The sequence below is a fragment of the Symsagittifera roscoffensis genome, chromosome 6 (assembly GCF_963678635.1).
Source record: "Symsagittifera roscoffensis chromosome 6, txSymRosc1.1, whole genome shotgun sequence".
In the NCBI taxonomy this organism is placed as follows: Eukaryota; Metazoa; Xenacoelomorpha; order Acoela; family Convolutidae; genus Symsagittifera; species Symsagittifera roscoffensis.
In genome coordinates this window covers 4,174,123-4,189,428 of record NC_087067.1, presented here as the reverse complement: position 1 = coordinate 4,189,428, position 15,306 = coordinate 4,174,123, and the positions used below count along the sequence as shown (strand labels likewise).

The 15,306-nt window shown below is 38.9% G+C and overlaps 1 protein-coding gene across 1 annotated transcript in view; it reads right to left on the bottom strand.

Annotated features, from left to right (window-relative positions):
- LOC134848484 (uncharacterized) overlaps positions 1–9,464 on the bottom strand; it is a 29,032-nt gene extending 19,568 nt beyond the window's left edge. The window contains exons 1-5 of the mRNA XM_063865960.1: positions 9,336–9,464; positions 9,061–9,260; positions 8,741–8,928; positions 4,244–4,629; positions 332–411 (exon numbers count right to left, since the gene is read on the bottom strand). Of these exons, the coding sequence (XP_063722030.1) occupies positions 332–411; positions 4,244–4,629; positions 8,741–8,928; positions 9,061–9,260; positions 9,336–9,411 (930 nt within the window). The 5' untranslated portion in view covers positions 9,412–9,464. The remainder of the gene's footprint in view (positions 1–331; positions 412–4,243; positions 4,630–8,740; positions 8,929–9,060; positions 9,261–9,335) is intronic.
- Between the last annotated feature and the right edge of the window lie 5,842 nt (positions 9,465–15,306).

Genomic DNA, 15,306 nt, shown 5'->3' with positions numbered 1-15,306 from the left:
AACAAGGGTAAAATTATATGACGGATCCGATAAAATTTATCTGAAGTTTTAACATACGGCCTACCGGCTCTTTTCCAGTTCCCCCCCCCTTTAATGTTTTCTGAAATTCATTATATGAAAGTCTATTTAAAATGATTTTTCATGTTAGAAACTGCAATAAAACGTGTCAGCGTGAATAAGTGAACAAATTTCTACAACATTTCTAACATGCAAATTGCCGTGTGAACAATTTTTGAACATCTTTGTTTTGTAATTTAACAAGGGGGGTGGAAAACTGGAAAAGAGCCGGCCTACCTCTTAAGCCAGGGTCACTAAAATTGTATCCACTAACCGATGATCCTCCTTGGATATTTGAGACATAGCAACGAGCCCACTCTTCTTCTGTCTCCACGTACGCAGCAAACACATCGCCTGCAAATGAAAAAACTTAGATTTCAGATTTGACCTCAAAGCAACGGCTGAATTAGAAGCAAGCCAGAGCTCAAAAGTACTTCAAGGAAATCGAACTTCAAGAAAATCGAAACAACCAAGAGAGAGATTAGACTTTGAGCTTAAACCTTTATGAAAAAACTTTGAATTTCAAAAAAAAGATTGACACCTTTTTTGATACAAGTAACCCAATTTAAGAAAAGTGAATGAATAAACTGTAATTTCGCTGGGTTCAAATAAAATCCTTTTTTAAGCCAAAAAAATAACATTCCCGTTTTTTCCCGCAATTTAGACTTTTCTTATTGGAGCGCGTAATTCTCCTAACATTTCAGCTCAGTAAAAAAGCTCATATATTTATACGACGATGATTTCAACATCGGTAGACGATAACAAGCAATAACATACAAAACCATTGCACAAACAATATAAGAAAAAATAACTTCAAGTAACACTTGTGAAAACAAAAACATAAAAAACTACGAGGAGTAATTATACTTTTTCCGGTCACTCTGGTAGAAAAATCTTTGAAGTTAGATCCAGTTTTACGGCTTCGCTAAAAGTTATTTTTAGACAAAATGGCTAAATATAAGACATTGGCTACAGATAAATTTATTATTTAGCTGGAAAATCTGAAAACTACCAGCCACTTTCGACATTAGATTTCGATCTCATTTTTAAGACCTTTGCACGGGAGTTAATGGAGAGTTGAGTTGGCCTTCCTTTTAAAAAAACGAACTGAACATAAAAAATAAGAAATTGAAAGTCAAAACACGAAAAATCAAAAAAAGCGTGAACAAAATTATTTGTCTTTATCCTGAAAATAAAAACAAAAAAACTTAAAAAAACCAAAAAAAAAATTATATCATAGTCTTCGCCAGTTGAGAAAATTGATCGAAAAAATTATTTTTCTAATATAATCCACTGAAAATGCAGAAAATCTAAGTCAATTTTCCGATTCGTGAAATTCGCCCAACTGGCTATTAGCCATTTTCCCAAAAAAAACTATATGGCCTAAAGCTCTTGGAATTATAGGAACAATTTATCAATGACACTTTTTCCATAAAATTCAACCAATTTGAGAAAAACTGGAACAAAAGGTTTTTTTTTCAGCTGGAGAATTTTAACACAGACGAAGCTGCACTTCGCAAACACTTGTGAGAACACGCCCAAAAAGCAGCTCTATTAAGTGAAATAAGAAAAAATAGTATTCGAATCTGCGACCTCGGCTACGTGTAGGAATCGAAACTGCGACCTACTGCAATCACGAGATTTTGGGTCTCACGCACTATCCCCTCAGCTAAACAAGCGACAAACACTAGCCCTGAATAACGCAGCTACCTATGCTAATAAAATGCCAAGGCCATTGAGCAAAAGTGGAACTAAATACAATTAGACTCAATTTCGCAAGAATAAATTGGAATATAACAAACTGAAGGCATTTACACTAACTTTGCATGTAACAAATCGCAAAGCATAAAACCTCATTATGTATTCATTGTGCACTTGAAAAAATTTCGAGATATATTGAGTCAGAAATTTGTGAAATCGAGTTTTTATTGTGATGTTTTTCAAACAAATAGCTTTTTTTCGGTTCATTTGATGACTTAAAAATGCATCAACTGTGATAATTTATTACTATTCGAATGTCAAAGCAAATGCTGTCTAAAAGATGTAAAGGTGTCCCAAAAGTGGCACCAATATTTGCGACTTAGGTTGGAAAAAAAGTTCGTACTAACACACTAGCTTCGCAAGTGTAAAACCACCCTGCGAAACTGAGTAGTTCACCTCTTTTCACACCTTCGTCGTTTGTGAGCGTACTTTGCCTTCGTTTTAACAACTGAACATGAATTGAACTTAAGAAAAATTCAAAAATACCACGAACACAGCATTGCAATTTAGTAGGCAAAAGTAAACCACCAAGTAAAAACAACGTGAAAAATTCGAAAAAAAATTCACCTCCTTCAAAAAATTCACAGTCTATATTACTGAGCAAAAAATAATTTAGCTAGTGATACAAAGTAAGGAAATAAATTTTACATTTAAAAGCAAAAAGAGCGTTGGAAAAGTGCTAAAGATTCTAAAAAGCCTGACTCTTTTATGATTGAAGTTTCCAACTTCATAGAAAAAATACACAATGAGATGGAAATAATACAGTGGAAAAAAAAACTTGAACCTTGAAATAAGAAAAAAAAAATCTATATAAAAACACACGAGAAACACAACCATTAGCATTAAGCAAGCTTTAAGTAACTTCCGAACAACCACTAAGCCACCAAAAAGTGCTTAGACGCCAATTGATCTGAAAACGAAAAAAAACAAAGGAAATGGTTGTCATAAAAAACGTTTTTTTTCTGGAAATATGAAAAATTCATTCTCAGAAAAACAAACGAGACATACAACCACTAGCATTAAGCAAATTTTTCAGTAACTTCTGAGCGACCACTAGGCTAACAACACGTTGTTAGACGCAATTTAATCCGAAAACAAAGGAAATGGTTTGTCATTAAACTAACACTTTTTTGGAAATACGAAAAACTCAATCTCAAAACAACAGACGATAAACACAAGCACTAGCATTAAGCAACCTTTAAGTAACTTCAGAGCAACCACTAAGCCAACAACACGTGCTTAGACGCCAATTGATCGGAAAACAAACATACCAATGGATATGGTTGTCATTAAAAAAATAATAATTTTTTTTTGAAATACGCAAAATTTAATCTCGAAAAACAGACGAGGAACGCAGCCACAAGCAGTTAACAAGCTTTTAGCAATTTTAAAGCGTTCACTATGCCAACAACACGTAGTGAGACGCCAATTAAACCGATACCAAAAAATTTCGAAAGAAACTTTCATAAAAAACTTTTATACTACCCGCCGACCTGATTTAATAAAAACATGAATACTGATTTTTTATCCTTATACCATGCAAAATAAGTTCAATAATCCGGCTAAAGAAGCGCCGAAATAATTTAGGCCGGATAAAGCTTCTAAGCGAAAACAAAAAGTAAAAACGGAAAATATACAGGTCAGGTATAGTTAAAAGCTACATGAGTTAATGGAGTTGATCAACGACACTGAGACTACAATGAAAACTGATACCAGATGACACTAGATGAAAACCCATGACGCTAGGTTTCGAAGGCAACTGCATATACTCCAGAACAAGTGCGATGGTGTCTGGAAGTTGCCAAGGTTTGATAATAAAGCAACATTAATTTCAATTAAAAATGTGTATAAGTTGTTTCAGGAAAAAGGTCTAGTTCTCGATTACAAGACTCTTGCTATTGTAACAATTAGAAATTACACTAAAAAGAATAAAAAAACAATTTCAATACAAAAAATATCATACAACATAAGAAAAATTTTTTAAAATGTGGCAACCAAGCCGGCACACCATAATCAGACAACCCATAGGCCGATCATTTTTGATACTTAAAATTTTAGATTTAAAAAAGCAGGTGCTGACCGGATTTGAGCGAACTTCCTTAGCCGTCTGCAGCTTCCGAAAACGCAAAAAAAATGAGCTAGAAACTTTTTTTAGACATATACCCATTTTGTTCACGCGGCCAGAACAAACCACTTTGATCATTTTTTCTTAAAAAACAGCTTTGAAATACTATTTTACAGTAGCATTTGAGCTACCTACTTAAACATCAGGAAAAGTCAGAAGTGCTCTGATCACATGACCGAAATACATGCTTGAAAATAGAGCGAAGTTTCTACCGAACAATTGTACCCAAATATAACCACGCAAGCAAAAAAATAAGTGCAAACTCAAACTCACTTCGTGCTGAAACTCAAACATACTAACCGGGCTTAACATTGTCAGTGACAAGTTTAAGTGGCTCTCGATTCGCTGGTTCATTGAAAAACTCAAACAGTTCATTCTTCGCAGCCTCAAACTGCGCGCTATTGTTCGTCAGTTGAACTCCAAAGCTGTTGAAGCTTGTTACTGAGACCAGCGATACTGGAAGTTCATTTCCGATCTGCAGATTCTTTGGCGTGAAATCCGATATCTTCGTTCTGGCACTAGACGCGATGCCCGGAGATGACATAGATGATGCCGACCTTGGTGAAGCTGGATACTCTCGGTTAGAGGCCGCAGCTGCTTGAGATGCTACAGGTGGCTCTGGCTTCGGATGGAAAACGCTGATCTGATACTTAAGTTCATTCAATGCTCCGGTCGACGAGATGACCCTTCAACAAGAAATTAATATCCACATATTGATGCCTTAACACATCGAATAGATAATTGGTAAAGTAATAATGAACTGAAGAAAACCAGCAAAAAACGACTGATTTCAGTTGTTAAAACTTACGGTTCATAGAGAATTAATCATTTTAAGGCTATTGGAATTTCGATAATCTTTTATGATTCACAATTTTTTAATAAAGCTAACCCATTTTAAGAAATGCAGTTATCATTTAAAAATTCGTATTTCTGATGCATGCTCCTTTCTCAAAATTAGAATGGATCAAGTAAAACAGTAATAAAGGGGAAGTGCAATAATAGCTTGCTTTGGTCAAACAATAAATTCTGTGGGTTTCGAGTATGTGCGTTAAATAAAACTAGCGTGTACCGCACCTCCGGTGCTTCGAATTTTCAACAACTCAAAAAAAAAACTATTCTTTGAGTGTACTCTGACAGCACCCAATTACAGGGTTCGTAATTAAAAAATTTTCAAAGTTATTTATTCACGTTTTTTAAACAAATTTTGAAGAACCATAAAATTTTGTGAAGTTTTATATAAGTTCTTCGAAAAATTTAAAATGAAGAAAACAGTTCTTCGAAAAATTTAAAATGAAGAAACGTCACATCTGGGAAACTGAAGCAATTGAGCAGTCGCATTTGGACGCAAGATTTGCAAATCCTGAGAGTACTCTTACAGTACCCAACTACAACGTTGGAAAATTCAAATTTTGAGAAACTTCACCTTAAGTTTTCTAATCCCGAAAACAACCAATATTTGAGCAGTCTTTTTTGACGGCAATATTCGAAATCGTTGAAAGTAGACAACTACAGGGTTGGGAATTTCACTTTAACGAATTATTTTGTAATTTGAGTTTTCTGAAAATTTCCAAAAAAATCACACAAACCGTCGTATCTCTGAAACAAAAATGATTTGGGCATTCTTAACTGGAGGCCAAATTTGCAATCCCTGAGATTACTCTGACAGCCCCCCCCCCGCTACAGGTTAGAAATTTCAAACTTTGAAAAAAAAATTAATTTCAAACTTTGAAAAAAAAATAAATTTGTCCTATTTGGAGGCAAAATTTGCAAATCCAGAGAGTACCCTGACAGAGCCTCACTACAGAGATAATAATTTCAAGTTTTGCGAAATTTTTTATAATTAAGTTTTCTGAAAAATTTTGAAAAAATCCTAAAAAAACTTCATATCTCGAAATCTACAAGGATTTGAGCAGCGATATTCAGAGGCAAGAGTCGCAACCCCCTGAGAGTCCCTCACATATTCCAATAACAGGATTGAGATCTTTAAAGTTTTGGAATTTTTCAACATTTAAGTTTTTTTCAAATTTCGGATCAAATCACACAACACGTCATATCTCGAAAACTACAAGGATTTGAGCAGTCATATTTGGCGGCGAAATTCGCAACTCCTGAGAGTACCCTGACAGAGCCTCACTACAGAGATGGTAATTTCAAGTTTTGAGAAATTTTTTATATCTAAGTTTTCTGAAAAATTTTGAAAAAATCCTAAAAAAACTACATCTCTCGAAATCTACAAGGATTTGAGCAGCCATAATCAGAGGCAAGATTCGCAACCCCTGAGAGTACCCTCACAATATCCAACAACAAGATTGAGATCTTCGTTTTGGAATTTCTCAAAATCTAAATTTTTGAAAACTTTTTTAAAAAAATCATAAAAACCATCATTTCTCGCAAAACTACAATTATTTGAGAAGTGAGAAGTAGAGGCAAGATTCGCAACCCCTGAGAGTACCCCGACAGCACCCAACTACAGGGTGAGAATTTCAAAAATTGAGAAACTTTTTAAAATTAAATTTTCTAGAAACTTTTGAAAAATCTCGAAAATTGCCTATCTCGTAAACTAAAAGGATTTGGCTATTCATATATGGAGGCCAGAATCGCAAAACCTGGCAAAACTCAGACAATATTCTACTATTGGGTTGCTAATTTCAAACTTGATGAAATAAACACTGAATTTAAACTGGAAAATCGAAAAAAAGAGTTGAACATTGCAACATACGATATAGCTTAAACGTGAAAAAATTCTTTTGTTAAACATGCAAAAATAATACGTTGAAAAAGTTTAAACATGGCGAGATAGTGAAGCCCGCAATTAAATATATAATAGACTATATGCTTGTTAAGTCTAAAATATTCACTTTATCAGACAGAAAATAGGATTTTTCAGACCATATAACACTAAGCGTATTCTTACCAGACTACAGATAATTTATGCTGCACAGATAATTGCCACTTCCCAGTCAATTTTGAAGACAACGGCTGAATAGTTATCCACAGTTGTTCACCAAAAATATCAAGAGAATCCGGGGCAAGAATAAAGTTCCAAATGGACAGGTTTACACACAAAAACAAATAAAGCCAGTGACCTTGAAACTAATAAGTAACTTGACTAGAAGAATGAATCATTGAGGATTGAAAAGAGAGGGGGAATGCGCTAACAGCAAAGGAACAAAGGAGCACCAGAATTGGGAATGCAAAAAACGTAATAAACTGCACAAGACTAGATGGCCCGGCTGACAATCATAGTGGCGTTTCCTCTCATGAGGCACACTGAGAGGCTCTGGAGAAGGCGAACTGGGGCAACACGAGCGTCACGTGAACCAGAACGTCTGGCATCAGCGAGGATAGCAACTGACTTGAGGGTTTTGATAGCTAAAGCGGACCAACCCCCGAGCGTTTCGACTGCTAACGGGAAAAAACTGATTCCTTGTTCCTCACAGTTTTTCTCGTGTTTCGAAAATTTGCGGTCCTCAGCAACTTCCAGGGACGCCCCGGGGGTCTCCGCCGCACGAGAGAGAAGAGATAACTGCAGCGGGGATGTCACGGTGACGTCGAAAGCAGCTGGGCGACCAGCGCTCCAAGTAGGGATAAAAATATCGCCGGGTTTGGACCGTTCTCCAGGGATGAGGTTCCGTTGCTCCTTGATGGGGGCTAAAGAGGCAGCCGAGGTAGCATTGAAAATAATGTCCCGTAGTCTGTCGTGACGGGAGATCCGGCCACCACTCCCCCCACAAGCGACAGCGTGGTCCCCGAGGACGTCCAGAATGCCAGACGGACACGCGGGGCACCTACGAGCAGGAGCGAACACAGGAAGACCAAGGCGGTATCTGACAGCAGCTTGGAACTCAGCAGGTAGCAGGTGCAGGCCAAGACCTTTAATGGGGACTGCGGTAAGCCAAGCGCCGGCGTAAGGCAGAGAGAGCGACTGAAGACGAGCTTGCTCGCGGGAATCGGGAAGAGACGAGAAGAACGCGTTGTAGGTGGCCTTATCGAGTTTCTCTTGGAAAGCTTCTAATAAGCAATACTGACAAATTTCATTATAAGTCATGATTTAAATAGGGGCCGGATCTGGGATTTTTTTCGAGAATCTTTAAAAACTTCGTCAACTCATTTGTAGGCAAAATCCGTGAAGCCAAAAATCACAAATGCTTTGCTAAATACCACAATGGACACGAAACAGAGACCTATGTTGGCAAAAGCAGAAGCGTTACTTTCCCACAGCTGAGTAAGCTCTTATAAACGTTACATGTACGTACAGGAATCATTCAACCCAAATCCGGAAAACTTCCAAAATATATACAAGATCCAAAAATAAATCTGTATTACTATCAGTGATAGCATTAGTACCCCAACAACCGAACTAATTTTCTTTTAGATTTTTAAATAGCTTTTGAATGAGGCTGGACAAATGTTGCCTCAAACTCCATCACTCCACGTATTACAGATCGCATCAATGAAACTACATACGCTTTAATCTAGATACGTTACTGGAAAATCGTCTCAATAATCTCATAAATATTTCACAGGTTTTCAAAAATTATTGCTACAAGTTGTTCCGTGCAGTAGAAAAGAGGGCATTAATGAATCAAATAGTCAATTGACCAAATCACAACACTCGCAAAAATATCGCAAAAATTGGGGATATCTTCATTTCATGAACAATATAGTTTTTGGTTCAGGTGGTTGAGCAAGTTCCAACAAAAAAAATGTTTACACAGGAAATCGAGCCTTTTTTTGAAAGTATGGGTACATCAGAGGCTTAATAAAGAATTCATTGAGCGTCAGTAAAATACGCACTTGAAGTAGAAATCTTTGTTTAGAGGAAACTGTTTGTCAAATGTCTCAATTTGGTCTCGTGTCCACTGGCGCTTCAGGTCGAATGTCGCTTCAAAGCAGAGCTGTGGAAGCTCGATGATCTCTTTGAATGGCGGGAACACTTGATTCAAAGGCACGTCGTCATAGTTTCCATAATCACAGAAAAACGCCTACATTGAAGAAACGGATATTTCAGTTCAATGAAATTATGTTAGAATTATAATCAAATTCGCTTATAATTTGAAATTTGTTTTTGATATGGAAAAGATATCGGTAATTAGACACATGATTAATGAACTTACTTGAATATGAAGGTTCTTCTGAGATGCTCCCATCATTGTTGCCCTGTAAGGACTGCCGTCGTCCTTGAAGATGCAAATCAATGCTTCCCCTAATTGAGGAAAGGATTGAACAGGACTGAGTCTATCCTTCACAATTCGCAGCATATTCATCAGACTATCAAGCTTCGGTATTTCATCAGTTAGCTGGACGTAGAACTCACCTAAACGACTGATCTAATTACTTAAGCTTTCAAAGACAACTTTAATAACGCCCATAAAGTGAAAGATAGACATACCCGGTCCAGCCGAGTGTGAAATTCTTCCGACTTGCGCTTCATTAAACGGCAATAAAATCGGTTTATATTTCAACATCTTTAACTCAAATTACATTCAAATAGTCATAACTCGTATCTCCGTACCCATATCCATCTGAAATAATCTTTTATTAACTCCAGGAGCAAATATGACTGAACTGCAAATGATGCAGTTATTGCTCCGGCCACTTCGCGAAATATTAAAGAAACAAATTTGTGCCAGTCGGTCATATCTGGAAGTTTGACCTCGAGGAACACGAAAATGCGTGGTTTTCGAATGAAGTTTTATTTTTTCAAAAATTCGAATGGAGCATGTCATGCTGTTTTCTCGCGACAACTGAAAACATAAAATAAAAGATCAGAACGACCGAATTGACAATTGCGGGAAATTGACAGAAAAACAGCGGGAAATTGCTATTCGCAATTTCAAAGATAATAATAAAAACCACGAGAGTAGAGCTGTCCTATCTTGATATAGGAGACAGTGATTACAAAAGAAGATCGGAATCTAGCTGAACCAGAGTGAGCCTTCGGTGGAAAGGTGGACAACCGAAGTGTCCCAATGGTCCAGAACCAAAACTCCATTCTTGAGATAAAACTTGTTCGATTAGAACTTATTGAATTAAACTTAATTCCCCGATCATTCTCAAGTTGCTTACTAATTTAGTTACCTCTAGTTCTCGAGTGTGCTGCTATGTAAGTACCTAATTTAATTTTCCCGAGTGTGTTTTATGATTGTTATGTTGAGGTAAGGCGAGTTTTAGGTTGATCCATCTGAAATGGATCAAAGTTTCACTGTCTAATAAAAAGTAACTTAACGGATTGTTCCGACCCTGTTTGTGCCATTCTGCCAGATGACACAGCACAACCTTCCGGCGACATAAAAAAGAGTGACTAAAGGCCTTATGAACAAAAAAGTGTTGCGACGGAGGGTCAGAATGTTCTAGAATTTTTATTTTTAAAATTTCGATTGGAAGAAGAACATTTCTGAGAAATAGAGAAAAGACGGCCATTTTGAAAAAAAAGACGAAAAAAAGAACCACGATAGAGATTGTGAAGAACAGTCGTGCAAGAAAATTACGGAGCCTCTTATCGTGGCAATAACACACGATAAGGACCTTAGTGACAGATATTTGTGGAGACGGAGGCTTCAGTGGGGGGAAGAGAAATACCACGGAACCCTCCCGGGACACGAAATATAGGAGATAAGAGTGTTATCTCAAGAAAATCACGTGAGCGGAGGCTTGGTCCCCCAGAGACTGTTATATGTGAAGGGACTGGGTAAACTAACTTCAACAGTTGCTGTAATGTCCTAGATCTTAATTAACATCGATATTATTTCAATATTTCAGAGCATGAGTAGCTAGAAAAAGGGAAAGGGTCAATCCATCTCCAATGGATTTAATGTAAAACTGTCACACAAAAACATATAAAAATAGGTTGTTCGAGCCGTGTTTTTAATGACAATCACGTAGTCTGAGGATCCGAGACTCAGCTATGTGGTTGTGTTCGCATGTAAACGAAAGCTGATCAAAAGTCGTTTGACTGATGGCCTAAAAATGGTAACTTTTTACTTTGCCCTAGACAGACCAGAAAATCAACTGGCAAGGTCGAGACGGTGAAAAACGAGTAGAATTAAGGTAACTGACGCCTGCCAGTCGTTGATAGGTACTTTTTCTACGCTCCGTCGCTGTGTGATATTTGGGCGAATGTTACATAGACGTTTTTATGGCGCTCCTGGGTGGGCCTGTTAAAGGCATGAAACCATCATGATCAGCAAGCGTTTCAGCGACGTACCCTCCGCTCCGGGCGCATGCCCGAGTTAGAGGCCTTAATGACCGTTGTTGTACTAGGGGGAAGGTGCGTACCCTCCGTCTAGTACAATTTAGCTTTTTAACTTAGTTAACACCGAAAATTCCGGGGGCCGCAGGGTTAGGTGGGAAATCTAGAGCCCGCTTGTCCTGAGGTCCCAGGACCAAAAACAATTAAAGAGAAAGCGTAAAACCAATTAAAAATAGTGTATAACCAAGAAAAAGCCAAAAATAAATTTATTTGAAAACAAAAAAGTACAAAAAACAGTAAAAAATCCAAAAAAGACCAAAAACAGTAAAAAACATAAAGTGACAGTTTATTTGTTATTTCCGGACGAGATGTGATCTGACCTTCCTATTTGTTGTTGTTTCAGATCGATTTATATCGTTTCTGATAGAAAGATTGTGTGTTTTGGTGAAGGGTTGGATACCCTCCCTCGAGTGTAATTTGTGTGTTTAAGCACGTTAATGGTGATTTTGCCGGTGACCGGAGGGTAGAGTGGCAAGCTGATCAACGTGTTCCACACTCAACAGGGACATCAAGGACAACATCCGCAACGACTGTTGGGTATCGTTGAAGCAATTTTAGTATCGTTCGGGTACTATTTCATTAAAACTTAAGTGGTGGGGGGCACGATTGGCGCGGTCCGATTGTACCCTCCATCGATTACAAATTTCCGAGTTAAGGGTCTTAATTCGGATATTTTGGTGCAAAGGAGGGTATAGTACTATTCATTAACGACTATTAATAGATTATTATCCTTATTATATATTACTTATCTCCTATTTAGACCCATGAAACACCCATTTTTTGTCGAAAATTACCAATTTTCGACCAAACCGTAGACCCCCAAACTTTCGGATATCCGAGCTTTTCCGATAGGCAAAAAGCTCTTATATAAGGAGTAGCTACGTAGTTCGATCCCCCTAACTAAAGAAACCGCGTGAGAGAAGACTCAGTAGAAGTTGAAAAAAACCAAAATTTTTCGGTCAAAATTTCGATAATTTTTTGAATTTTGACAATCTGTTTTGGGGATCGAGTTTTTGAGTTTTTAGAGTTAGAGCAATAAAATTTTTTGCGTTAGGAGCGTGCTAGCATAACGTGCTCGGTTACTAGAGAAATTTTTGGGTAACCCTCCGAGTAGCTCCGTGGATAGAGCTAACGACTTAAGGTTTGGAAAAGGAAGGAATCGGAAGGTCCAAATTTGATAGTTTTTGGCCAAATTTTTGTTTCTAAACCAATTTTGGTCCGGTTTTTTGCAATATTCCAGTGCCGTACAGGGCTACTACGCTCATTTCAAGTATTTTTAGGCACTTTCGACCGGAATTGCGAAAAAAGTCTTTCAGATCCTATACAGGTGGTGAAAAAGGCCATTTTGACGAACGCGTTTTTGGCGATTTCTCAAAGACTAGTTATCCGATCGGGATAATTTTGGTACCATAAGTCGACGTTTTTGACCACGTTTTTGGGTTGATTATTTCGGAAAAGAAAAAGTTTTTAGAATTTGTTGGTTCGGAGGGTCCAAATCACGGGCAACCCTCCGAGCGACAGAAAATTTTATCAAAACATCCTTTTATTCAATTGGGAAGGTTGACCGTGTCAGCCAACCTAGTTTTAAGTCAGGTAGAACGCTTTCAGAGGCTTTACTGCGGTGATATAACCCTTTTTCTTGATTTTGGGGGAACCCTCCGAAGTGACCCTCCGGAGTCAGCTAAAGCCTTTAGCAACCCTCCTTACTGGAAAATTTCGACGAGATCACCCTAAGAAGTTAAAACAGCTCCCCTTAGAGCTCCTAGCTTGTTTTGACGCTTTTTGAAGCGAGGGGGAGAACCTTCTAAGCGAGATCGAAAAATTTGAAAATTTTGGAGGTACCCTCCGAAGTAACCCTCCGGAGCATATTAAGCATCTTATTGACCCTCCTTAGTAAAGAAAAGGGGACCCTCCGAAGTAACTTGGGTGATTAAGGTACCCTCCGAAGTAACTTGGGTGATCAAGGTACCCTTCGAGGTAACTTGGGTGATCAAGGTACCCTCCGAGGTAACCCTCCGGAGTGTCTTAAACCTTCTAACGATCTTCCTTGTTAGAGACTTGAGTAAACCTTCTGTGACGATTTGGGAAACGGAAAATATCCATTTAATTAGGATCATATTAGGATGTTAGGCGTGTTTATCAGGAACATAAGAACCAATTCTGACCCGGAAATTCGTGATCAACTTTGGATTCTAAATTGGGTGTATCAGAAGTACCCGAACAAAGAAATTTTTTTTTTTTGATTGTGATTTTGGTTGTGTGGTTGCCTTGAGCTACTTAATAGGAAAGTTCGGGCAATCCGGGAACAAATAAAGGAAGACCTAGGTGGGTGTATTAGGCAGATACCCACCCACTTGAGAATAAAAATTGTTCCCCACTCTCGTGCACTTGGAGCAGTCCGAGTGTGGGAGAGCTTTTTCATAGATTTGACGAATTTTCGATCAGAGGTTGCCTTGAGCTACTTAGTAGGACAGCTCGGGCAATCGCAGGACACCCAAAAGAAGACCTCGGTGGGTGTATTAGGCAGATACACACCCACTTGAGAAGACTGTGTCCTGGGCTTCGTTCTTTCGGATCGTTCCGATTGGGGGAAGTCTTTTTCTTTAAGACTAAGTTTTATTTATCTATTTCTGAATCATCACTGCTTTTTATCAAAGATTGTTTAATTTTAACAAAGCAGTGACTTGATAAATTGTGTGGCGATAAATTGATACTAACAAAAGGTCGCTGTCACCTGTAGGATATTCTTATCTGATTATCGATTGTGTTTTGTGTGTCGATTATATCTTGTGGAATCTTAGTGATACTGTTATACTATACAACCGGGTTGAGTTAGCATTATATCAATACTGGGTAGACCCTGTGTGTAACTTTAGCTGAGTCACTAGTTTAGTCGTGAGGGATCTAAGAGACATTTTGATACTGACGGAATCGAGTAGGCAGCGTTGAGTGATTTAACTAAATCTTGTTTGTGGTACGTTTGCATTGCCATCAAACTACGAATACTTGCATTTTGTTAAAAACTATGCAGCGCAGGGACTCGCTAGGATCGACTACTAAAATTCCCAGGCTAAGCAAGGGAAGCACGCGGAAGTTTAGAACTAGGCGTAGCCAAACCTCGTTTAGCAGTGCTTCCGACGCGTTTACTGAAGACGAATCGACTAAAGGTCAACCTGATCTTTCAGTGAGCGAAATGAAACTAAGGAGCGAGAAAAACCTCGATGGCAATCAAAGTCGGAGCGCCGAGGCCGAGCCTGCGAGCGAAACGCTGGTGGATCCCTTCGACGAAGGGGAGCGAACGCTCATTCGACCCGACTTTGAGCCAGATGAGGTCCTCGAACGGGAGGAAGCCGAGAGGACAGAGGACACCTCGGAGCGTCCCGAGGTCGAACCTCGGGAGGAAGTGTTGTACAGGGGAATGTCCAAATCAGAGACTAAGAGCTATAAATGGAGAAAGGAACCTTCACATCCGACAAGTACACACTCATCTTTGGCTAAGCAGAGCAACAACGCGATGATGTCGAGTATGAGTCCGGGTGAAGAGCAGAAGTTCTCGAAGGCAAAGAAAAGTTGGAAGTCTTTGTACGATGAGCGCGTGACGTCGCTACAAGCCGGAGGTCTATCCTCTAGTTACGACCAACCGGAAATAACCCATCCGGATGTGAACTTCACACCCTGCCCAAGGAACGACATGAGCAGGGAGGCGTCTTCTGCCTCGCCGACTAGGCCGATGTCAGATGGGATAACGATGGGAGCATCATCAACGTTTGACAGACTGATGACGTCAATGCACAAGCAAAAGGGCGGTGCGTCATCGAGTACTAGGCTACAGCCACAGTTGACCTCGTCTTCTCTGGGGCTAACCCCGCCATTGGGGGCAGCTGGTGACATAAGTGATATGTTCGCTGGTGTGATGAATGGCCTGGATGAATTGAGGCGGGACATGACTAAGAAGATAGATCAAGTTGACGAGAGAGCTCACCATGGTCGAGAGAGTTTGAAAGACGAGCTAACGCACGTGAAGTCGCAGGCGAGGTTTGATCAGGCTCAATTGATTCGTAACACCGATCAATGCCTGGCTGAGAGCCTGGCACAGGAAAACAAAGAGTCA